This window comes from Rattus norvegicus, chromosome 14 (assembly GCF_036323735.1).
Source record: "Rattus norvegicus strain BN/NHsdMcwi chromosome 14, GRCr8, whole genome shotgun sequence".
In the NCBI taxonomy this organism is placed as follows: Eukaryota; Metazoa; Chordata; class Mammalia; order Rodentia; family Muridae; genus Rattus; species Rattus norvegicus.
This window is the reverse complement of record NC_086032.1, coordinates 1,113,624-1,137,088: the sequence shown is the minus strand read 5'-3', so window position 1 is coordinate 1,137,088 and position 23,465 is coordinate 1,113,624. Positions and strand designations below refer to the sequence as shown.

At 43.2% G+C, this 23,465-nt stretch overlaps 1 protein-coding gene across 3 annotated transcripts in view; it reads right to left on the bottom strand.

Annotated features, from left to right (window-relative positions):
- Positions 1-4,846: 4,846 nt before the first annotated feature.
- Rnf212 (ring finger protein 212) overlaps positions 4,847-23,465 on the bottom strand; it is a 41,491-nt gene continuing 22,872 nt past the window's right edge. The window contains exons 4-12 of one of the 3 annotated variants that reach the window (XM_003751319.6): positions 21,741-21,797; positions 20,504-20,562; positions 16,476-16,528; positions 16,319-16,370; positions 14,937-14,979; positions 13,232-13,295; positions 7,526-7,598; positions 5,337-5,500; positions 4,847-5,024 (exon numbers count right to left, since the gene is read on the bottom strand). In XM_003751319.6, coding sequence (XP_003751367.2) covers positions 4,912-5,024; positions 5,337-5,500; positions 7,526-7,598; positions 13,232-13,295; positions 14,937-14,979; positions 16,319-16,370; positions 16,476-16,528; positions 20,504-20,562; positions 21,741-21,797 — 678 coding nt within the window. In that variant the 3' untranslated portion in view covers positions 4,847-4,911. The remainder of the gene's footprint in view (positions 5,025-5,336; positions 5,501-7,525; positions 7,599-13,231; positions 13,296-14,936; positions 14,980-16,318; positions 16,371-16,475; positions 16,529-20,503; positions 20,563-21,740; positions 21,798-23,465) is intronic. The other 2 variants (XM_017599407.3, XM_039092606.2) reach the window with 2 other exon arrangements.

The window sequence follows — 23,465 nt, the reverse complement described above, 5'->3', positions numbered from 1 at the left end:
AAGTTCTCTGCTTGTGGGTGGGAAGATATATGGGCCCCCACACTGTTATTCTTCCTAGTCTGGTTTTATGATTTCTAGGTTCTCAATGATAGGCCTATAACCAGGAGCTGCCTGAGTGCTATGCTCAAGAAAGACACAAGTTTAGCTGAGGCTAAGCACTCTAGTATCCCCAGAAGCATGCCATTAGAAGTAACTGCTGTGTGCTACTGGGAAACAGTGCTCAGATGTATCACTCGTTTTTGAAAGCACATTATAAGGCAATAGCTAACTTTACAATCTTATCCACAAAAAAAAATTACAGCTAAAAATGCGATCTCTGCCAGACGGCAGGCAATTTTGACTCTTAGAGATGGAAAGCCAAGAAAGGGGGAGGCTGAGATTGTACTCAGGATCTGGTCAGCTCCACAAGGGTACATGAGAAGGGACAGTGCTGGCACCACTGGAGAACGGGAATTCTGATATGGAGCTGGGAGGTTCATGTCCAGAGAGAATGTCTCTCCAAGCAGTGTCTAGGATGCCTTTGAGATATGTTTGGGCAAGAAATCAGGAAAGGGCAGAGGAAATAAAGGATCATGGAAGTTCAGAATTATTTACTACTCAGGGAAATGTGAAGGAGGCACATTTCGTGCTGTTTGTAAGGGACATACTTGGATGCTGGTTGTGGTCAAGGTGGGCAAATGCTGCATGCTTTCAAGAGCCTTCTGTGTAAACAGACAACTAGCATAGATGCAAAAGCGAACCACAGAGAACCAGTTAGGCCCAGAGAGGGAGAGAGAACAATGAAGACTAAAGAAGAGGTTAGAGGTCTTAGAGATTTTTAGGCGGTGGATCCGACTTCAAAACGAAGCGTGTGTACTGTGAGCAGGCTTAGATGGAAAAACAGTCCCTCAGATGAGCAAAAGGCAGGGCACTGCCTGCATGTTCATCTGGAGGTATGTCTACACAAGGCCTCCCATAGGAGGGCCTAGAGAAAACTGCTGGCATGGGAAGGGGACAAAGACGTGACCAGTCACCTACCCATTGGGCTTGGGCCCTAAGCTGACCCTTAGTGTAGGTGTGGACTGTTTTGTCGTAGGATTTTTTCTTCACTAAGTCTGGCCACAGCTCTCAATAAGACGGTCTCCCCTGCCACTAGAAAGGCCAGCAGCCTGCCATCATGTTGCTGCCTGCCAGCCTTCCCTCTGAGTCTTCCTTAGAACCATGAGCTCAGCTCACAGCTCTGCGGCCACCCTTGCCCTCCTGAGCCATTCTCAGCTGGGTGCATGTTCCCCTTGGGGTTCCTGCCACATTTAGGGGTTCCTGCCACATTTAGGGGTTCCTGCCACATTTAGGGGTTCCTGCCACATTTAGGGGTTCCTGCCACATTTAGGGGTTCCTGCCACATTTAGGGGTTCCTGCCACATTTAGGGGTTCCTGCCACATTTAGGGATGCTCTCCATCACAGCCAGCCAGCCTAACCAGTGGCACTTCCTTGGACTGCCGCTCCTCCTCTACAGGCAGAACTTCTTTGTCCACCATTGTCTAACCTCCACTGAGTCCCTAGCTGGGTCATCCTATCCTGTCCTATGTTAAAAGGACATTGTGTGAACCCTGATCACTCTCTTGTTCCCTATATAACTATGAAGTATTTCTTCTGGGCCTGCTTGCTCTGTTCTCTCGTTCTCTCTCTCTCTCTCTCTCTCTCTCTCTCTCTCTCTCTCTCTCTCTCTCCCCTCCCCCTCTCTCTCCCTCCCTCCCTCTCGCCCCCTCCCTCTCGCCCTCTCCCTCCCCCCTCTTTCTGTGTGTGTATATATATCTGTGTATGTGATAAGATCTTACTCTGTAACCTAGACCTCCAGACTCCTGAGTGTTGGGATTAAGGCGTATGCTATTAATCTTGATTAAAACAGATTAAAAAGTTTACTTATTTTTATTTTGTGTATAAGTGTTTTACCTTTATGTCTGTCTGTACAGCACACATGTCATTCCATCATAGGCCAGAAGAAGAGGTAGGAGCTCTTGGTACTAGAGTTACAGACTGTTGCCATCCACCATGTTGGTGCTTGGATCCAAACCTGGGTCCTCTGCAAGAGCAGCAAGTGCTTTTAACTGAGGCTCCGTCTCTCCAGCCCCTGGGGCATATCTTAATAGGGTTATTGCTTGTGACTGGTGGGGATTCAGCTGTGCCTCCTGCACTCTTGGAAACATGTTTTCATATGTCTAATGCTACTCCATATGGTTATGGAAGACAGGCTATTAGGTGTGTATCTTGTAATAAAACCTAAATAAGGAGCCATGGTGGTTCACACAGCCTGGGCTACACAGTAAGATCCTGTCTCAAATAACAATCAATGAGGGGGGTGATGTGGAGAGTTAACTCCAGAAGGGGGAGGACGATGAAGAAAACAAGACAGTTACAGTGGGTAAGGGTAAAATATTCACTGAGTACCTACTGAGTGTGCTATGGTTAAGGAGATTAGATATGAGAAACGATGTCGTTATACGGCTGATCACCTATTAAATAAGAATCCGGTATAGAGTAATGTCTCTGTTCCACCCATGAATATTGAGTTATAGTCTGTAAAGCTCACTGTCCTGCTGTTGCACATAGAGCACTCCTAAGATACCCTAGCTTTTCAGAACACACAGTTGCTCCCAGTGTATCCATCCCCCTGGTGTCATTAATAAACTTGGTTCAGTTGGGTTTGTGGGGCACAAACACTGTTGAGGGACTGGGGGACCTCTGCATCTGACCTCATCATTTTCTCCTTTGTGAGATTCTTTAGTTGCCTGAGCCGTTCACAGTTCTACACTGAATAGACTACTTGTTTTTCTGTGAAATGAATCCAACAGGGACTCAGGGCAGCTCCAGCTTATGTGGGCCAGCGCCCTCTAGTGTTCACTCCACCCACCACTGGCCTTTGACTCTCACACACCTTGCCTCTGAATAACCCACACCTCTACGCTGCTATTGGGGGATGGATGTGGACTCCTAGTATTGGCTAGTGACACCCAGGACCCCATCCTGGAGTGCCACAACCTGTGTAAGTAGTAGGGTTTGGACAATGATCTACATGTTCACTTGGGTGAGATGGTAGACTGACTACACCTGCTGGATTCCTCAGCATGGCTTCAACATTGTTTCCCTGAGCAGCACTGCAGTCATGGGTGTGAAGCTCCATCTGCTGTGCCTTTTTGCAGTCAGTCAGCCCATGTTCACCTATCCCATGGGTTATGGTTAGGTTCAAGGTTCATGCTTAGGTATCATAAACACAGAAGGTCATTTACATTTCATTTTTTTTTCTTTTTTTTTTTCTTTTTTTTTTTTTCGGAGCTGGGGACCGAACCCAGGGCCTTGTGCTTGCTAGGCAAGCGCTCTACCACTGAGCTAGATCCCCAACCTACATTTCATTTTTATCCAACATTTTAGTAATCAGGTATTTATTATGTGACAGAAAACATTTATAATATAAATATTGGTTTTATAACACTTCATACATTTCTGGGAGGTGTAGAGATGGCTCACTGATAGGAGTGATTACTGGCTGGGCATAGTGGCCCATGCTATAATCCTAGCACTAGGAAGGAAGAAGCAGGCGGATCTCTATGAGTTACAGGCCAGCTTTGTCTACATAGTGAGTTTCAGGATAGCTAGGGCTATGGGAGAGACCTCGCCTCAAAAAACCAAACAAACAAAAAACAAAAAACCCAACCAAACAACCAAACAAAAAAACCTAAAAGCCCCCTAATACCCTGCCTCGCAACTATACCAAATAACAAGAAAAAGAATGCCTTTTGCTCAATCATGAGGGCCAGAATTCAGATGCCTGCACCCATGTTAGATGGCTCATAAATGTGTGTAACTCCAGCTCCAAGGGATCCAATGCTCTCTTCTAGACTTGGCAGAGCTCCATTCCACACATGTACAGATATATACATATATACATACACATATATATACACATACAGATATATATATCTGTATGAAATAAATATAAATATTTTTAAAGGAGAAGAGTATGTGGTATGATCAAAATACATTGCATGAAGTTCACAAAGAATTTATAAAGGTATTTTACAATCAAATTCTGTGAATGGAAGCAACTTAGAACAGGCATGTTACTACAAGATTTCTGAACATGCATCACATACTTCTGGGATCAAGTACACTCCTGGAGGACAACTCCTGGGTCATATACACCTTTTAGGACAGTAGAGATGAGGCTTATTCCTGCTCAGTAACCCAAGCATCATTTCCTGAGGGAGGACTGGGAAGATGTAACACTGGCAGCAGCATCCACAAAGGTCACATACCACTGGGATGCACCTCAGCCTATCTGTAGAGTAGACAGTTAGTTCTCTCTGCTGTTAATGTCTTCTACAGAACCAGACAGGTTATCTGTCAAACTCTGGGCAAATAGAAAGTAAAGGAGCAGAGTGAGCACCACAGACCCCCTTCCTGGTTCCTGTGGTGTTGAATTATGAGAGATGCAAGGACTAGGATTGAGACATGTACCACTTACCTATGCCTCCCATAGGAAGGGTCCACTCTCCAACAGACCAATAGGTTCTCTGCCATTAGACCTCACCTGCAACTTAAGTTCAGGGCAGAACACAGCTATACAAGTCTTTATAACAAAACTATGCCATTGGAGACTCACAGCACCCTGAACTATTGGCTCTCTATGGGGGATTTTAGTGTACATACATTATGCTGTAGACACAAGCCTGGCAGACCTGAATCCCAGAGAGCTGCGTCTGGGCATCCCTGATAGTGAGCCCCAGGTGGCTGCTTACTTTGGCTCTACACACACATTTAGGAGAGGTCTACAGTATCAGGAAGAATACAACCAGCTATCCAGACAGCTGCTTTATCAGAAAGCTACTTTATTTAGTTACATCATCTCTCTAGAATGAACTGTACAGTGATATTTACCGATGAACACACACTTGCCAGGGGCTGGCTACAGAGCGTAGATTTGCAGGCGTGGAAGGCAAGAATGGGCTCATTTTCTCAGTGTTCATCCCCCTAGGGGACGCTGACCCTGTAGAAAGCATTAAGAGATGTAAAGAGATGTGACACGACACTGCTGAAGAAAACAAGAATGTAAATATCAAGCAAGAAAAATAAGTTGAAAAAAAAAGAGTTCATTGGCTTAAATATGTGTTTTTAAAAACTTCATGTCAGGTTAGTTTTTTCAGAGTACTGCTGACTAGTGTAGAAAGCTGTCATGAAGACAGGAGCCAGCACTGGCAGGAGTGTGAGGTTTCATGTTTGCCCTCACCACATGTGTCTACACAAACACTCATGTGTGCACTCTTCTGTCTTGGGATGAAGAAGCTGGCTGAGCACTTGCCTGCACTCTGTCTCTGCAGCAGGCCTGAGATACTGATGGGCTGCCGAGGTGGTCCTGTCCATGAACTGCTAATGCTGGGGGAAGGAGCTTGTGTTGCTCTGCTGGATAGCTGTGATGCTGGAAGTGGTGACAGTTCCTTGTAGGGCACCTGCAATGGTGGTACTCTAACAAATTAAACAAAAACAAAGTCACAAATGTCTTTATATCTCTGGTAACATGATTATGCATCGTTATATTACTACTGTGTGGCCTGCAGGTCATCTGTTGTGAAAAAACATGTTCTGAGGACTCAGGATGAATAAGGCCTGCTCTAGGCTGAGAAGTGGGTGAACAGGACCAGTCAGGAGGCTGCTTTTGTTCTGCCATCAAACTTAGGGCCTTGCTGTACAGATGCTGACCAAAGTCCTGCCCTATTATCACAGTATGCTTCAGCTTGTATCTAACTGTTTCTGGAAGTCACCTCACTCTACCTTCCCCAATCGCTTTCACTAATTCTAAGCAGTTCTAGCACTTTCTTACCATGGGGTACCATCTTGCTTTTTTAGGCTACCCCATATGGAATGCATTCTTAGCATTCTGAAGGTTCTGGAAACTTCCTTGGCAAGCTTGTCCACATAATGTTTTTGACTATGGTCTCAAGAAGAGTCTTGACTCATGTGTGCTGCCCAGACTTAGCTTACAGTGTTATTGTCAGCTGACTGGATTCTCTTTCTTTGATAATCCCTACTTTTTATAGATTTTATGTTTTTTGGGCATGCTAGAACCTTATAGTTCCTAAGGACACTGCTCATACTAAAGAAGCTAATTTCTGTAAGTTATGAACAGCTTGCCTGTAGGCACATTTCTCACAGCCAAACCTACTTTCCTACATCTCTATTTTCCCTTTTCAAATTCACGTATTCCAATTTTTTCTCGCCTGTGCATTCTGGATGAGCATCGACTGCAAGTAAGCCCAGAGTCCACAGAGTTACCCAGAATAAACCATGAGTACTTCTTGCCTTCCACAGAAAACACACCACAAGTTCATGCTTACTTTTCTCTGTTCTTTCTGTAACAATCTCTAGTTAGCTACCTCTGTTGCTATCTTACCACAGGTGATTCAAACAGAGCCTAGACACTCATCAACATACTTGCTCTATGTGTATAACCACACAGTCCAGAGGAGCCAGTAACTGGGTGCTGGGATTGTACTAATACAATATACTACCCAACCAGGGGATATAAAATCCAGTAGAGAATGAGATAAGGTTGGTGATTCAAGGTGAGTCAGCATCAAGGAGGGAGGGAAAAGGTTCTCAAAAAGGTAGGCAAAGTCTTATTGTATTTGATTGTTGTACATCAAGCAACAGGCAAATGTAAATGACCCCAGGGCCCAAGGGGCACACATGGCTATATGAACCAAGCAATGTGCTTACTGAAACTGGGGTAGCTGGAGGTGGGCAGTAAAATGCAGACTTGATCATGGCACTGTAGGGTGTTCAAAGGCCTATGAAGCAGCTGAAAGTGGAGGGCTTGCCTTATGGAGATTGGTCTTTGATACTCAATGTGTGTGAGAGACACTGGGAGTTTCCTACCTGTCCATATAAAAAGGTGTGACTGGGGCTGGGGATTTAGCTCAGTGGTAGAGCGCTTACCTAGGAAGCGCAAGGCCCTGGGTTCGGTCTCCAGCTCCGAAAAAAAGAACCACAAAAAAAAAAAGAAAAAAAGAAAAAAAAAGAAATAAAAAGGTGTGACTGAGTCAACCACTATATATGTCTAAGGACATATAAAGATATGTCCTTAGAATTGGTACACCACAGCTATGGGCCAAGCCAGTCTGTTTTTGTGGCTGTGAAGTGTTTTATGGGGATATAGTCAGCCTGCGAGCTTCTACTCCTCCAGCCACCCTTCTCATACAAAGGCAAAGCTGAGAAGCTGCATGAAAATTAAGATTATTTACATCTTGGCTTTTATAGGAAACATTTGTGACCCTAGCCTAGTCATTTAAAGAGCTACTGTGCATCTATCTATTCACTATTCCTTTTTGAGGTCTCTAAGTCACACCTTGTATTAAAAATGCAAACTATAATGTGTAGCATATAATACAACCTTCTCCAAACACGGACACACAAGATTAAGAGACAACTTGTCAGTTTCAGTACTGGCTAGAGGTTTTGTTTGGCTTATGTTTTGCCCTAATGGAGACCTACCTGAAAGCCTTTGCTGTGCTTGCATGGCTTGGTGTCAAGCTGAGATGCTGGGGTCCCCGGCAGGAGGCACTGCCTGTGGAGGGGATAAAGCACACTGTATAGTATTAGTGTATCACAGTACCAGATCATACCTGCTGGTGCTTCTCTGATGGCGTCACCATGTCTCCATTGTGAGATCAGTATCAAGTGACACATGCAACCACAGATCTGACTCTAGACAGTTCTCTGAGTATGACTATGATCCATTAAGTACCCCAAGTCCTTCTAGTGCCACAGAAGGGACATGAGTCTTTTGTTCTATCTTTGTACTTATGACTTTTCAACTCAGGCATAATGTAAGCAATTCAAATAAACTGGCAGCTTGATGTAAGTAGTTGGGACCAGAGCCAATCAGGCCAGCTGAGTTTTAGTTTCACAAAGTTGCCCCGAGCCATGGTGTCTGTTCTGATGGCCAACGGTTAGCAAGGGCGGGCCAGTATGAATACCTGTGGTACACAGGTGATCAGTAAATACTGGATAGCCATATTTGAAGGCCTGGAAAGCACCTCAAGGAGAATGCCCCATTGCACTTAAAAAGAATTTATACTCTTCTATTCTCAGGTGATGCTGTTATATGATTTTTTTATAAGTTAATTTGGCTAAATTTCTTCGAGTCTTCTAACTTCTTAGAAATTGCATATTTAGTGGTTTAGTAGGCAATAGAATATTGAAATACCCCCAAACTATAGTTGCTGGATTTCTTTTTGATTCATTATATATTTGAGTTTGTTGTTTATACACAGGAATTGTTTTATCTTCCTATTATAGCAAGCATTTGGCATCATAAAATATCTCTTTGCTACTAGTAATATTGTTATCTTAAAATTTAGCTTGTCTAACTATGAAGAAAAACCTCTCTAGTTCCTTCCTGGATGCTGTTTGTATGATGTGTGCTCTGTAAGTTTTTCTTCACCTATTTTTCCTTTGAATTGATTATATTTCTTTTTTTTTTTCTTTTCTTTTTTTCGGAGCTGGGGCCCGAACCCAGGGCCTTGAGCATGTTAGGCAAGCGCTCTACCACTGAGCTAAATCCCCAACCCCGATTATATTTCTTATAGACAGAATGTAAGTGTGATTTTTATGCTAGTCTGACAATTTCTGACCTTTTCCCTGGAGCATTCAGACTATCCCACTTAAGGTAACTTTGTGTAGTTAGAATTGGGTCTACTATGTGTTATGCTGTTTTGTTCTTATTCCTCTTGATATCGTTCCTTGTTAGCTGTTGTTAGAAAAGACAAGTCACTTGGAAGGACAGATTGACAGTTTCTTAGAAAGCTAAACATGCTTTTTCTATATGACTGCAGTAATCAGGTCATATTTGTATTTACTTCAAAGAGTTATAAAACCCAAGTTCACACAACATCTCTAGTAGACAGTAACAGCCTTTTAATGGTTGGCAAACTTGAAAGCATTCAAGATGTCATTCAGTAAGAAGATGAAGAAACTATGATACATCCACATAATGAAATATTATTAAACACTACAACAAATGAGTTGCCAGGTCCTGAAAAGACACACAGTGAATAATAGGAACCATAGTGAATAATAGGAACCATAGTGAATAATAGGAACCATAGTGAATAATAGGAACCATAGTGAATAATAGGAATCATAGTGAATAATAGGAAGTCAAAGAATTCCATCTGAAAAGACTACATTCTTCAGTCTCATGAGGTCCCATTTATTAATTAGTCATCAGGGAAATGCAAATCAAAACGACCCTAAGATTTCATCTTATACTAGTCAGAATGGCTAAGATCAAAAAACTCAAATAACAGAATATGCTGGTGAGGATGTGGAAAATGGGGAACACTTCTCCATTGCTGATGGGTGTTTGTAAAACCACTCTGGAAATCAATATGGAGGTTTCTCAGAAAATTGGAAATAGTTCTACTTGAAGATCCAGCTCTACTGCTACTGGGCATATACCCAAAAGATTTTCTACCATATCTCAAGGACATATGCTCTACTACGTTCATAGCAGCTTTATTCATTCGTAATAGCCAGAAACTGGAAGCAACCCAGATGTCCCTCAACCAAAGAATGGATAAAAAAATTTTTGGTACATTTACACAATGGAATACTATTCAGTTATTAAAAACAAGGATATCATCAATTTCACAGGCAAATGGATGGAACTAGAAAATATCATCCTGAGTGCGGTGACCCAAATCCAAAAGGGCAGCATGGTATGCACTCACTGATATTAGCCAATAAGCAGCAAACCCAAGACATACTCCACAGATCCAAAGACGTTAAACAAGAAAAAAGGCCCAAGAGAGGATGCTTGAATCCCACATAGAAGGGAGAGCAAAATAGTCATGGGAGGCAGAGGGAGAGAGGGTTTTGGGTGGGAGAGGGGAGAGTGAGGGGAATGGGGGCAGGATCAGGTATGGAAAGAGACAGGAGAGAGAATGAACGGAAATCGGTAGCTGCTGGGGGTGGGGGTGTGAAGATTTTCTAGGAAGTCCCAGAGACCCAGGATGAAGGAGGCTCCCAGGAGTCAATGCAGGTGACCTTACCTGACATGCCTGACAGTGGGGATATGGAACATGAAGAGACAACCTCCAGTAGCCAGACAGTACCCCCAGTGGAGGGATGGGGCACCAACCCACCTACAAACCTTTTGACCCCAGATTGGTACTGCCTAAGAGAAATGCAGGGACAAAGATGAAGCAGAGAGGGAGTGGGTGATGGGTGGCCGACTTGTTTTGAGACCTATCTCATGGGCAGGCACCAACCCCTAATGCTATTAATGGTGATACTATGTTGTGCTTATAGACAGAAGCCTAGTATAGCAGCCCTATGAGAGGCTCCATCCAGCAGCTGACTGAGACAGATGCAGATAATCACAGACAAACATTGGACAGAGGTCAGGGACCCTTGTGGAAGAGTTAGGGGTGGGATTGAAGGCCTTCCAGGAGATGGCAATCTCACAGGAAGACCAACAGTATCAACTAACCTGGTCCCCTGGGAGCTCCCAGAGACTGAGCCACCAGCCAAAGAGCATACAGGGGCTGGTCCACGGTCCCAGGCACATATGTGGCTATTGTTGCTGTCTGGTGAGAAGTTGGGGATATCTTGATGAAGACTGGACTGGCCCCAAGAAACACAACACCCCTAATCAGCAGAAAGTAGTAAAAAAGATCTACCTCTCCTTTCCCCTCTAACTTTCTTTCTCTCTTACCTAGTGTAGGGGTTTGGAAGGGATTAGAGTGAAATAAAGGTTGGAAGGGAGGTAAAGAAATAGCTAAATAACAAAACAGACAAAAAATCATACCAACAGTGGAAGGTGTCTGACTCCTTTGCCTGTTCTTTGGGAGCTTTTTCTTCCAACTGTTGCCTTGTCCAGCCTTGATCTGAGGGTTTGTGCCTAGTCTTACTGTAACTTGTTATATGCTTTGTTTGGTTGTTGTCCCTGGGGTGCCTGCTTTTGTTTTTGAAGGAAAATGGAAGAGGAGTAGAACTGGGTAAGATGGGAGACTGGAAGCAGGGTGGAAGCTGTGGTCAGGATGTAATGTATGAGAGAAAAATTAGGAAAAAAAAAAGGAAAAAAGACTCCTTTCTGGTATCACAGTTGCCTTGAATGAAGAACTGCCAGTCAAGCAGTCAGTTGGACTACCCTTATGTCAGTAATGATGGTTCTAAACACTTCATGGATGCCTTGTGGAAACTATAGCTGCTTGCTGTTGAAACACAGATCCAGCTCTTGAATGCAAATCATTGCCACAATGATTTCAAACAGCAGTACTAGACTCTGTTATGACAAATTTCAGTGAAGTTTGCACCCAAGCCAGAGGGAAGCATATTTCCTGGTGATCTAACAGAGGGACTGTGACTATATAAAATGGACAGTGCCATAACTGGTGAATGCAGCAGTCCATTTACACAACAATGGTTGTACTGTTGCAAACCCCTTTGTGACTGTATACGCAGGTTTTTCAATTCACTTTGCTGTCAGCCTGGAGATATGCTCTTATGCTGTATCTGGGTGTTGAAACATTGGGCCCAATCAGTCTTCCCCCAAGTATTCTTCTTGCCTACTTTAGATCTCCATAATTGATATAGCAGGATGTGGCTAATACTAAGGAGGAGGAGGCAGCAGTGGTAGGAACAGTACTTGTGGAAGCAGTTTCAGTGGGAGCCATAGGAGAAGCTGACAGTAATGGCCAGACTCATGGCAACAGTGACAGCTACAGTGGTGATCGTGGCAAGAACCAGAGCAGCAATCATAATGTAAACAGTAGCAACAGCAGAGGCAGCAGAAGTGTTACCAGCTATTGTCTATGGGCCTTCCAGGAAGGCCTGCTCTGCCTTGTCCCAAAATAAAGGGCGGTGGTCACACGCATCAAGGGATGGTCCTTCCACCTGGTGCACCACTGATGCATGGTTGTCTGATCTGGAAACACAGATCCTTTACATGGGAAACATTAACACTGACTACATCTTGTGGTTCATGTCTGACATGTGTTACTTTTGTTATGTGATTGTCACTCCGCTCTGAAAACTCAGCCTTGCGCCCCCTTGTGTCCAGTGGTATCAGTGACAGTGGCAACAGCAATGAGAGGCAATTGAAGTGTTATGGATATTGGCCAAACCCTAAGGGTCTCAGACATCCTAGGCCTGAAATCTGGAGAATCCTGGGATCTTAAGACATTGAAGCTGTAATGGAAGCCACTGTCAAGGGATCTGTCACCTAATACTGAGGATACCAATGTCTGAGTCCTTCACTTAAATCATAACACTACAGAGTGCTACTGCTCCTGCCTACAGCTTAGCTGAAGAAGTCAAGGGTTATAAATGCTGTCAAAGATCAGCACTTTTTAAGAGTTTCTCACTTACCCACCATTCCATGACCAGGTAGAGTAAAGGACATGGAACTGGTTGGTAACATTTTTTGAGCTATGTTAATTGTTTTTCTTTGTGTGTGTGCACCTAGAGCCCAGGAGTTAATGCTAGGTATCTTCCTCTGTCATTTTCTATTTCAGTCTTTGAGATAGGAATCTCCCCAATTTGCTAAGTCTGAAACTTTCCAACTAAGCTGGACTGGTTGGCTAGTGAGCTCTAGGGATCCATCTCTCTCTGTTCCCTTAGTACTACTAGGATGTGCACTGTTGTGCCTGGGGAATGGAACTCAGGTCCTCATGCTTCTACAGCAAGCACTTTATTCCCTGGTATTTCTCTCTACCAGTTTAAGTTATTTTTATATTGTTCCACCTACACAAGGATAGAGCAGGGGAGAACTGTGAGGAAAGACAGCATGTTTTGAAATTTGACCCATTAGGCAATGAGAGTTCCCACACTCAGACAGGAGGAGGGCTGGGTATATTAGAGAACCCACATGAGAAAAACCAGGGTCTGGAAAGATCACTGGACAAGACCCATCAGGGCAATGGGCCAGCAATCTAAGTCAGTTACCAGCAAATAAAGAGGCAAAACAACTTTTGACTAAACCACAAGGAGATCAGTTTTTCTCCACGGTGCATGATCTTAAGAATTTCTCCTAAAATGGTTCACAGTATCTTTGCTGAGGTGAACCAAACTCTCAGTCAGCTAGTAGAGGGCGGTCCTTCAGTGGGTAGGTACCCACCTTTGGTGAAATGTGGCTCTCAGGACACACCTGAGGTTGTGCATGAATATGAAGTAGGTGCAGGGACTTTTACTCACCCATGCGTCCATCCTGAGGCGGACTAATCAGAGAAATTCTTGAAGGGCCTGCTGCTGTCTCAGGCTAAATAAGCAAAGGAAAACAAGCAGTAACATTTCCCAACTGTCACTTTTATTCCTAAGGACCCATGTCCTGGAGCTCTAGCTCTACAGTCCTGCCACCTCTAATAAAACCGCCTGCTCACGGGATGATAGCCCTACAGGCTGAGATAGAACAGGTAGGGCAGAGGATCACCTCTGCTCTCCCAGGCCCTGAAATAGTAAACCTGAAATAGTAAATGATCTGAGACCCCCATTGAGTTTCACTAGGATTATTAACAGAGGAAAGGACAAGCAATCTCCTGAATGATCTTGGTTGGGCTGCCTGGCTGAATCCTGCTTAGGCTCCCTTTTCTCAGAGATACTAGGAGCACAGGTAACGTTGCCATCTTTCCTTGATCCAGAGAAGACCATCTGCCTTGCTTGTAAAATGTTTATCTGCCCCCTTTTCAGATGTCTGCCAATATGTAGCCTGACATTTAGGTTTGAAATTTCACTCACTGAATTATGATTTTTCCACTCTAAGGTATCAACTGTGACTGTTCAATATCTCTGGCTCACCCCAACAGCTCAGGTGCTAAGGAAACCTGAAAGTGAATGACCTGACAAAGAATTTTTCTTTACCATTAATATGGGAATCATGTAAAGCCATGAAACAAGACCTCAGGTAGAGAGGTAGAAGCAAGTGTCTAGTCTCCAAGGAACTGAGATATGTGGCAGGGATCTGTGAACTTCTGGGAGGCCTGAGGTAAGGAGTAGGGGATTGGAGTGGTGCCTAGTGTAGAGTGGGTAGGCACTGGAGAGCATATACAAGAGGTAAGCGGAACAGAGGTGCAGTTTATCTTTGTGCCAATGTCCAAGGACCTGAAGCATCTCCTCCTCAAGACATGAATAAGTCCTCATTCCCTGTTAAACCCCCATTTACTCTGGAATCTATATCACATCAAGAGCAGGTTCAGGAGACTCCCTTAGAAGTGGACATAACTCCTGATTCACAAGTGCAGGCATTGGTAGCTACTTTGGATGGCTATTAGGAGAATAGTTCTCCTTACAAAGCTCTTAGAACAGTGCTAGTTTGGAGGCAGATCTATTGAAGCAACATACAATAATGAACTCACACCAAAGAAAAAGTGTCATAATAGTGCACGTGGTCTCCTTCCTTTGCTCCATCCTACTCTTTACAGCCTACCTGGTAATGACCCAGCCTTGTGACACATCTCTGAGGGCCTCATGTTTGAACAATATGACATGCACAGAATCAAGTTTTGCCTCAATTGGGAAAGTGACCCTTATGGCCTATTCCTAGGTTTTGGTTCATTTCCACTGTTCTTGTTTCTCTCCAATTTACAATTGTGGATTTGTTTTTTGGGCCTCCTATTTCTGGCCCACTTATTTTTATGGGCTGATAGGGTTCAGTGTATGGTAAGCAGTTACTTCCCTTTAGATTATGGTCAAGAGCAGGTGAAGCATAGGACTATGAGCCCTGCCACTTTTGCTTAACAATGCATGGGACCCTGTTGCCCTTCCCATAGGCCTGGCCATGAGGATGTAAAGGAATGTTCTTATTTCTAACCACAACCAACACATTCACTCCAGGGTCAACACGGTAGGGTTTTGCCAGAGACCACCATGTGCCTTGAGCAGTGTGATAGCCAGGCACACATACCTTTCTTGCTGGAGAAGTCAGGTCAATATCCATCGACTCTATTCTGTGAACAGTGAGACAAACTCATGAGACTGAAAAATTTGCTACAATTTAAAAACATCAGTTTAAACATCCCTGCATGTAATAAGTCAAAGAGTGAATTTCCCAGCCCCTTCATCCGGTTGTTCGGACGTGGTTGGTTATAGGTCTGCTACTCTCAGTGTACTCTCCTGGCTGCTCATTAATTGTATATTAGGCATAACTTCTCCAGAGCAGAGCTACAGCCTGCCCTCAGCCTGCCTCTTAGTTCTTCAACTCCTGCCTAGTCCCACTGACCAGACACTCTATGAACAGGAGCATTCACTTACTGCTTTAACATATATCACTAGCTCACACATTACACCATTCATTAGTCAAAAAGAAGACAGGGAGACATCAGCTGGATTTATTTTCAATACGGCTCTCCTCTAGCCTGGTTACATGATGGTAGTGAGCTCAGAGAGAAGAAACACCCTTTCTGATTTGCTCCAATGTAAATTTGCTTTTCTTGGACAGGGATGTTACCCCAACAGTTTCCAGATTCTTACCTTCCTTTTGGTCTTCAGTGTCTTCAATCCAGATATCTAATCTACATAATATTGTCTTGGTGATAACTTTCTATGGGGCAGCTAGAGACAGTCTGCCTGACTGGCTTGATGACTCTACACCCAACAAGAAAGCATGGATGTGCTATAGTGAACATTTCCCAATCATAAGACAGAATCCTGGAACCTACTCTAGCTTGCTGCAGACCCATAAACTAAACTCACAGAAAAAAACATGTTCAGAGAACACCCTGAGCCCATTAAAGGCACAGGCCCATGATGGTTTCCTCCTTAACTCTGACTCATGAGGATCAAGGATAGAAACTGCCTTCCCAAATCAGGTCTTGGACCATAATAGTATGATGAGTGTGCACTTTCTAAGGAATAGCTGGAGCTTTCCAAGGCTGAGTTGTCCCAAAGGTACCCAGTGACACAAGTTAGCACTCTCAGAGTAGAATGGTGTATGTTCATAGTATTATACACACAGACACCAGCCTTCACACTTTTGGGTAGGGCAGGGCTTTCTGGATGACTCACAGACACATGATTTTAACTTATTGTTATGGCTGTGGGCATGGTGTACTATGATTGTCCAGTGAGGATCTAAGTCCTGACTCTGGGACCCAAGTTTCACACTAATGTAAGCTAAATACCTAGGGTAGCTGGACATGCAATGAACTACCCAGGCACTTAATAGGTGTGATTTGGTGATTTGGAAGGAGAACTAGGCAGGAGGAGAAATGTAGACATGTCCATAGATAGAAGTATTATTTACACAATTTTCACAATTTGTTACATCATCTCACCAGGCCCACATACCTGTCAGGGAGTGAAGAGTTGGGTGGTAGAAAGATATATCCATTTGGCTTTGCTAAAGGAAAAAATGATTGAAAAATAATCTTCACATTAGTGCCTACTTTTTGTGGCTTACCATCAGGTATCTTTGTATTCTCCTTTATGATATTACTTCACTTACTTGAAACTGAATTTTTGATTGTGTTGAAAGCTGGTTGTTGTGATGACCTCATACTAAATGAATGAAGTAAAGGTAGTAGATTAATTAATGAAATTGATTTCTCTTTCATTCATTCCAAAGTATATAAAGGCTTGGAAATAGTTAACTGCATGGATTTCTACATGTTCTCTTGTCCTACTGCTTTATTCATTCCCAACTGGAAAGCAAAGTAATACAAAGACTGGCCACCATGTAGACAACTGACACTTCTGGTTGTAACTATTACAACAATGGGTCATTGGTAAGTTATGTTTTAATTGCATGAAATTCAAATATGAAAATGAGGAATATTAATCCATTCAGTTTTAACAGCTAACAGGAGAAATGGAGACAAGTAAATGAGGGTTGTAATTTTTTCCCCAGCAAAGCAAGCCCTGGATCTCTAATGACAGAAGGCAGCAGAGACAACCTTGCCTGATGTCTTCTGCCCAATAACCCTGATCAGTGTTTGTTCCATGCTAAGATGTCTATTCACTGTAGGATGTACCTTGGCTGCCCCCTGCCTGCTTGACCTAGTCTGGTCAATGTGGAATGCTTATGTGAATGTAGAACAAAGTATGTCTGTTTCCACAGTCTTACAAGACATGTATGGACAATGCAGATGAGATACTGCAGCCTACGCACTGGTCTGAATGTTAAGATAGTCTATGCTTGCAACCAAACCAGTCAGACCAAATAAGCTAAGAATAAACATTAATCAACAACTGTGACTTGGACTTCTGTTCTAAAGTCATTTCCTGGGGCCCTCAATGGTGTTCATTTCTCTCACCTAGTACCATTCATCATAACAGCACATGTCCCTGTCTAATATATAATTTCATTTATTGCTTGCACTAAAACAGAACAAGCAGTTAACATGTTGGCTCACACGAACGTCTGATGTCAAGAATGGTGCCTTTCATATGCCCATGGTGGTCTGACGAGTGTACTGGATTTCCCAGAACACAGGCAGCTGTAAACTACTTGATGTGGATTTGGGAACCAAACTATGGCCCACTGAAAAAACAGCAAATGTTCTTAACTGCTGAGCCATCTCTTTTGGTCTCCGTTTTTTGAAAATAAGGATAGAGGAAAGAGGTATTTTCCTCAAGATGGAGGCAAAGAAGATCTTGGTCAGGAGCTATGATAAGTACTAACCTGCCTTCCAGTCACATTCTCAGGCCCAACATCGCCATGCCTTCAGGCCAGCTTCAGGTGCTTGGTTGGGTTAGGCCAGTTGGAGTCCACACACACAGGTAAGCAGTGAGAAACATCAAAGTGACTATTCTACATATAAAAGCCTCACAGGAAATTGTACCACTATCTCAGAAAAACATAGCCAAAATGATCAAAGCATGCACCAAGTCTTGTGTCATTGTGTTGGCTAAACTATGGTGTTATGGATTCCATATTTCGTGGATATTAAATGCAAACAGAGTTTCATAACTGGAGTATTATTGAGGCATTGACTAAAGCAGACAAGAAATGAGAATTTTAATGTTTGTTATTTTCCAGATGGTTATATACATCCAGAATGTTATATACTTTTGGTCAGTTGTAGCACTTTGGGGTGTGCTCCATTATGATGAATGGCTGTGTGGTTCATCTTAATTGCTAACTTGTTAGGATTTAGAATCATCTAAACCTTTGGCATGTTAGTGAGCAAGTCTCTAGACTGGTTACCTGAGTTGGGACAACTCATTCTGAATGTGGGTGTAGTACTATCCAATGAGCTAAGAAGGTGTTGCACTGAATGGAAAGGAGAAAGCAAGCTGGTCACCAGAATTTATCTGTTTCCTGAATGCAGAAGCAATATGACTAGGTATTACTACCTCCATACTTTCCTACTGTGAAGGACTTCCACTTCAAAATGTGGGTAAAACAAACTTATTTCCTTAAGTAGGATATGCTTTTGTCACAGCCATGAGAAAAATAATTAATAGAGAAAATTGATACTGAGAAGTGGAACTGTTGCTATGATAAAGCTGATCATGTGGTTCTTAGGCCTTTGAAACCAGTTTGCAGGGAGAATGTGAAAGAGTCTAGAGCTTAAAAACTTCTTAGATTATCATGAGCGGAGCTTGATGGGCCCAAATGGTAGGGAATTGGAAGAAAAAAATACTGACAGAAATGTAGATGGTGGAGGCTCAGCTCATGGGGGTTCAGAGGAGAAGGGCTAGAGGCCATTTGTGTTATGTTCTAAGAACTTAAATGAAGCTGAACTAAAAAGAAACAGACTAATTTGTTTGTGGAGGAAATTAGAAGATAGAATAGTACCCAGGCTGTGCCACGGTTACTGCTCACTGCTCTTCTCTTTTATCACAGAAGAAAAAGAGTAAGAGTGAAACAAATATTTAAATATGAAAGAAATAAATTGCCCCTTAGCAGGAAAAAAACGTAGTTTAAAGTTATAGATAAATAAGGTGTGAGTGATGAGAAAGTAGCTATAACTGTTAAAGCAATTAACATCATTAAAGAGAAAACTTAAGCGTTGCACTGGGAAAATAGAACAAGAACTCTGAGGCAAGACTCCCACCATCAAAGGCTCCATCTTGTGAAAAGCCAAATACAACCTAAGAAGAGTTTCCTTAGGATCATCCTGTAAGGCACATAGAGGCTGATGCAACTATGGTTCAAGGGACCCGGCTCAAGCAGGCAGCATAATTTGGCAGCCTTGTCCATGTGGTGTTAGTTCTAAGGAATGAAAGATGCATCAATAAGGAAACCATCAAGGCTTATATTAAGATTACAGAAAGCCATTGAGACCAAGCAATGTGTGGTACAGTTGGGATTCCAGGTAAGGAGGTCATTAGGGGCTAGAGCATGAAGATGTGAGGCTGAAGCACAATGGAGATCCCAGAATGTTGGAGATTCCAGGATCGTGGTATATCAGCAAAGAATGCTGTTGGCATGGAATGGAGCCACCCTAAAAGAACAGCTTTGTGCATTGTCATGGTGGGCTACCAAAGTCCTTTGGAGCTCAGACAACTCTAACAGGATGATTTCAACCCTGGAGAGTAGACATGGACCAATACAACTTGGTATCTTCCTTTCTGGGTATTGGTCTTACCTTCCTTTGCTTTGCCCTCATTATTTTCTTCTGGAATACAAATGTTTAGTTTGTGGCACTGTATGTTTTTTTTTTTCTTTTTTTTTCAGAGCTGGGGACTGAACCCAGGGCCTTGCGCTTGCTAGGCAAGTGCTCTACCACTGAGCTAAATCCCCAACCCCGTGCCACTGTATGTAGAAGTATATAACTTGGTTTATTTTGTAGAATCTTACAGTTAAGACATGAACTGTGTCTCACAAGAGGCTCTACACTGACACTTTTGAATAGTGCTGGAACCATTACAAATTATGGAGGCTTTTAAAATTGGACAGCATTTTGCATTATCAGATGGTTGTGGTAGAAAGTTATGGCTTTAAAACGATATGTTTAGTTATGAAGTTGACAAAAGGTAAAATATTATCAGCTTTACAGAATCTATAATCTCATAGGAAACAGAACCTCTGACATATCTCTGAGAATTTGCAAGTTGAATTAAATGAGGTAAAACTATTCCATGTGCCGAAGTTTTAGATTTAATAAAAGAAAGAAAGTGAGCTGAGCATTAGCACTCATCTTTCTATGCTTCTGAATGTAGATATGATATCATCAGCTGCCTCAAGCTACTGCTGCCACGCCTCTCCTACCACGATGGGCTGCTGTACCCTCAACTTGTGAGACAAAGATAAAACTTCCTTCCTCAAGTTGCTTTTGTCACAAAAGTGAAAAAAATAATCCTAATACAATGGACTCATTCAATGGAAATGCCTTGAAGAGCACATGCCATGCCAAGCTCACCCTCCATAGCTGGCTTTCCTGTCATGTACAAGAGAGAATGCAGGTAGCCACCATCTGCACTGTGGCCACTGTTATCACTGGCCCCTTGCCGATGCTTCAGGAATTATTTGGAAGCCTCCATAGAAACTCTTCATCTCTGATGACTGTTCTCATGAGGCACTCTTACCTTTGTAGTTGCTTGATTTGTAGTACTGACTTTCTGAGGGACTCTTCCAACTGAGAAATCTGAATATAAATATGACTGCATTATTAGACAACTATTCCAAGAGGCAGTTCAGAGAACATACTTGGTTTGTTTACAGTTCTGAGCCTGGCTCTTCTGGACTTTTGTATAGAGCTGAGTCATGTTAGATCTCTAGAGACACCAAGCTCTGTCTCCACAAGGCAGTGGATCTGAGCTAGCCAGTAGGAGCCCAGAGCATGTAAGCTCTGCAAGGTACTCTCTGGAGATTCTGATGTCAAGTCTGAGACAAGTCCTCCTACAGGACATAAACTATCTACACAGATTTCAGAATGCAGTCTACACCATGTCAGGGTTTAGATCTTGTCACAAGGTACGAGGGAACCTCCAGGGGTAGGTTTAAAGTTTCCAATTTTAGAGTGGTGTATGTAGAACCTCTCATTTGCTGCGAGGTTTAAGAAGGTAATACACACTAAAAATGTAACCACGACTTGACCTGAGGTAAGAAGCCTCTAGGCTGGATTCTAGGTAGCTGTTAGGATAATGTAAGAGTGCTATGGATAGAGTGCTAGATAACAGAATGAGGTCATGAGCAGTGAGTGCACAGAACCTGGGGACCCTGCCTGCCTATCCCATCTGTGTACCAAGGCAGTGGAGTGGGAAATGCTTTCTAAACTTGATGGCTGGTTCACAGAACACTATGGCGTTATAACTAGCTCTTCATCTCATTTGTTAGATAACCTTTGGAGTTTTTTTTTCATAAGGACTTTTATGTAAAAAACAAGAGGGATGAGCAGAGAAGCTCTGCACTGCTCTCATGCTCCTCTGGCCCTAGCATGGGACAGTCTAGCTGAGGGAGACCACGTGGCTAGAGTAGGTTGCTCCATGTAGGTTGCCCAGAGCAGAGGAGCTCCTTGGTAGGTCAGGACAACAGAGTGATGGTCATAAGAAGAAACCACCCTCTCAACTGGAAATGTAAAGGAAAACAAAGCTCCCAGGTGCTAGCGAACCCTATTCAGCCTGGACTTAAAGTTGGTTATACTGGTGCACTCCTTTAATCTCAGTACTCAGGAGGCAGAGGCAGGTAAATCCCTATGAGTTTGAGGCTAGCCTGGTCTATACAGTGGAACCTTGTTGAGAGGGGAGAGAACTGAACTATAATCATGACACTGAAATTATTAAGATCAGACAATTAAGAAACTGAGAGTTTTACTTCATTTACCTTTTCTCGGTAGAAAGTCACTAACCTCCTCCTGTGTTTTTCTTGAAATTCCGAAATCTGAGAAGACAAACATTTCAGCTGTTGAGGACACAGGGTCACAGCACATCTCTTGTGGAAGTCAAAGGCTGTAAGGGACTTTAAGTATGGGTTGCAGCATGTTTTATTTTACATGTACTCTCCAGCAGACCTGCATTTCTTCCTTCAGGGACAGTCACAGATTCCCTGGTTTTGCTGGAGGTTAATGTCTGACTAGAGTGAGACATAGCCTAGATGCTCCAGGAAGGACAGAGTGCCAGAAGGCTGTCAAATGCAAGGCAGGTTCCAATATGAACTCTAAACCCTAAGGCTCTTTGCCTTCCTAGCAGCAGACTTTCTGTTTAAGATGCTCCAGTGGTGTGCTTATTCTTGAGAACATATGGTATTTTGATGGTAGTGATTATCTGAGAAAAGCTTCCTGCCCAGTGAATGACCCTAATACTTGGACTAGGGCAAGGTTAAAGAGGTGGAAAGAGTTGAAACAAGGAAATTCAGCATGGTGGCTAGAACTGGCAGATACCAAGCTAGTCTTGTACAGAGTGCTAGAGCCAGCTATTTCTGAAGCCAGTGCCACCTCTGTCTTCACACTCACAGGGAACCTCATGTACCTTATGTTATGTGAATTGGGTTTCTGAGAATGGCAATATGAGTAAGTGAGCAGTGATCAAAGGTCCACTCAAAGAGAGCTAGTAGATGGTTTGAAAAAATGGTGTCTACTTGGCTGAGACACCAAACTGTTACTCCTTCACCTAATTCTTCCACCACTAAGTGCTAGTTCCACCGGTAAAGGGTGACTGTGGATAAGTGATGTTTCAAAGTTCTATATATCCCTCTAGGTAATAGCACAGACACAAGGGTGTTCTTCACTCACCAAACAGCTCTCCTTAGTTGCATCAGTCTTTGTACCTTCCCCTACAGTTTGTTGTGGAAAGCAATAACTCACCACAGAGTATGTATTTCATCCACTATGAGAGGCTACTTCTAGAGATGGGACTATGTATGGCATGAATCTTCAGGTTAGCAAAGACAGTATCCTCCTCCCTAGATCTGAGTTCTGGCTCTACATCCACTATGAGAGGCTACTTCTAGAGATGGGACTATGTATGACATGAATCTTCAGGTTAGCAGAGACAGTATCCACCCTAGAGATGGGACTATGCATGGCCTGAATCTTCAGGTTAGCAGAGACAGTATCCTCCCTAGAGATGGGACTATGCATGGCATGAATCTTCAGGTTAGCAGAGACAGTATCCTCCCTAGAGATGGGACTATGTATGGCATGAATCTTCAGGTTAGCAGAGACAGTATCCCCCCTAGAGATGGGACTATGGATGGCATGAATCTTCAGGTTAGCAGAGAGTATCCTCCCTAGATCTGAGTTCTGGCTCTACATCCACTATGAGAGGCTACTTCTAGAGATGGGACTATGTATGGCATGAAACTTCAGGTTAGCAGACACAGTATCCTCCCTAGAGATGGGACTATGTATGGCATGAATCCTCAGGTTAGCAGAGACAGTATCCCCCCTAGAGATGGGACTATGTATGGCATGAATCTTCAGGTTACCAGAGACAGTATCCCCCCTAGAGAAGGGACTATGCATGGCATGAATCGTCAGGTTAGCAGAGACAGTATCCTCCCTAGAGATGGGACTATGTATGGCATGAGTCTTCAGTTTAGCAGAGACAG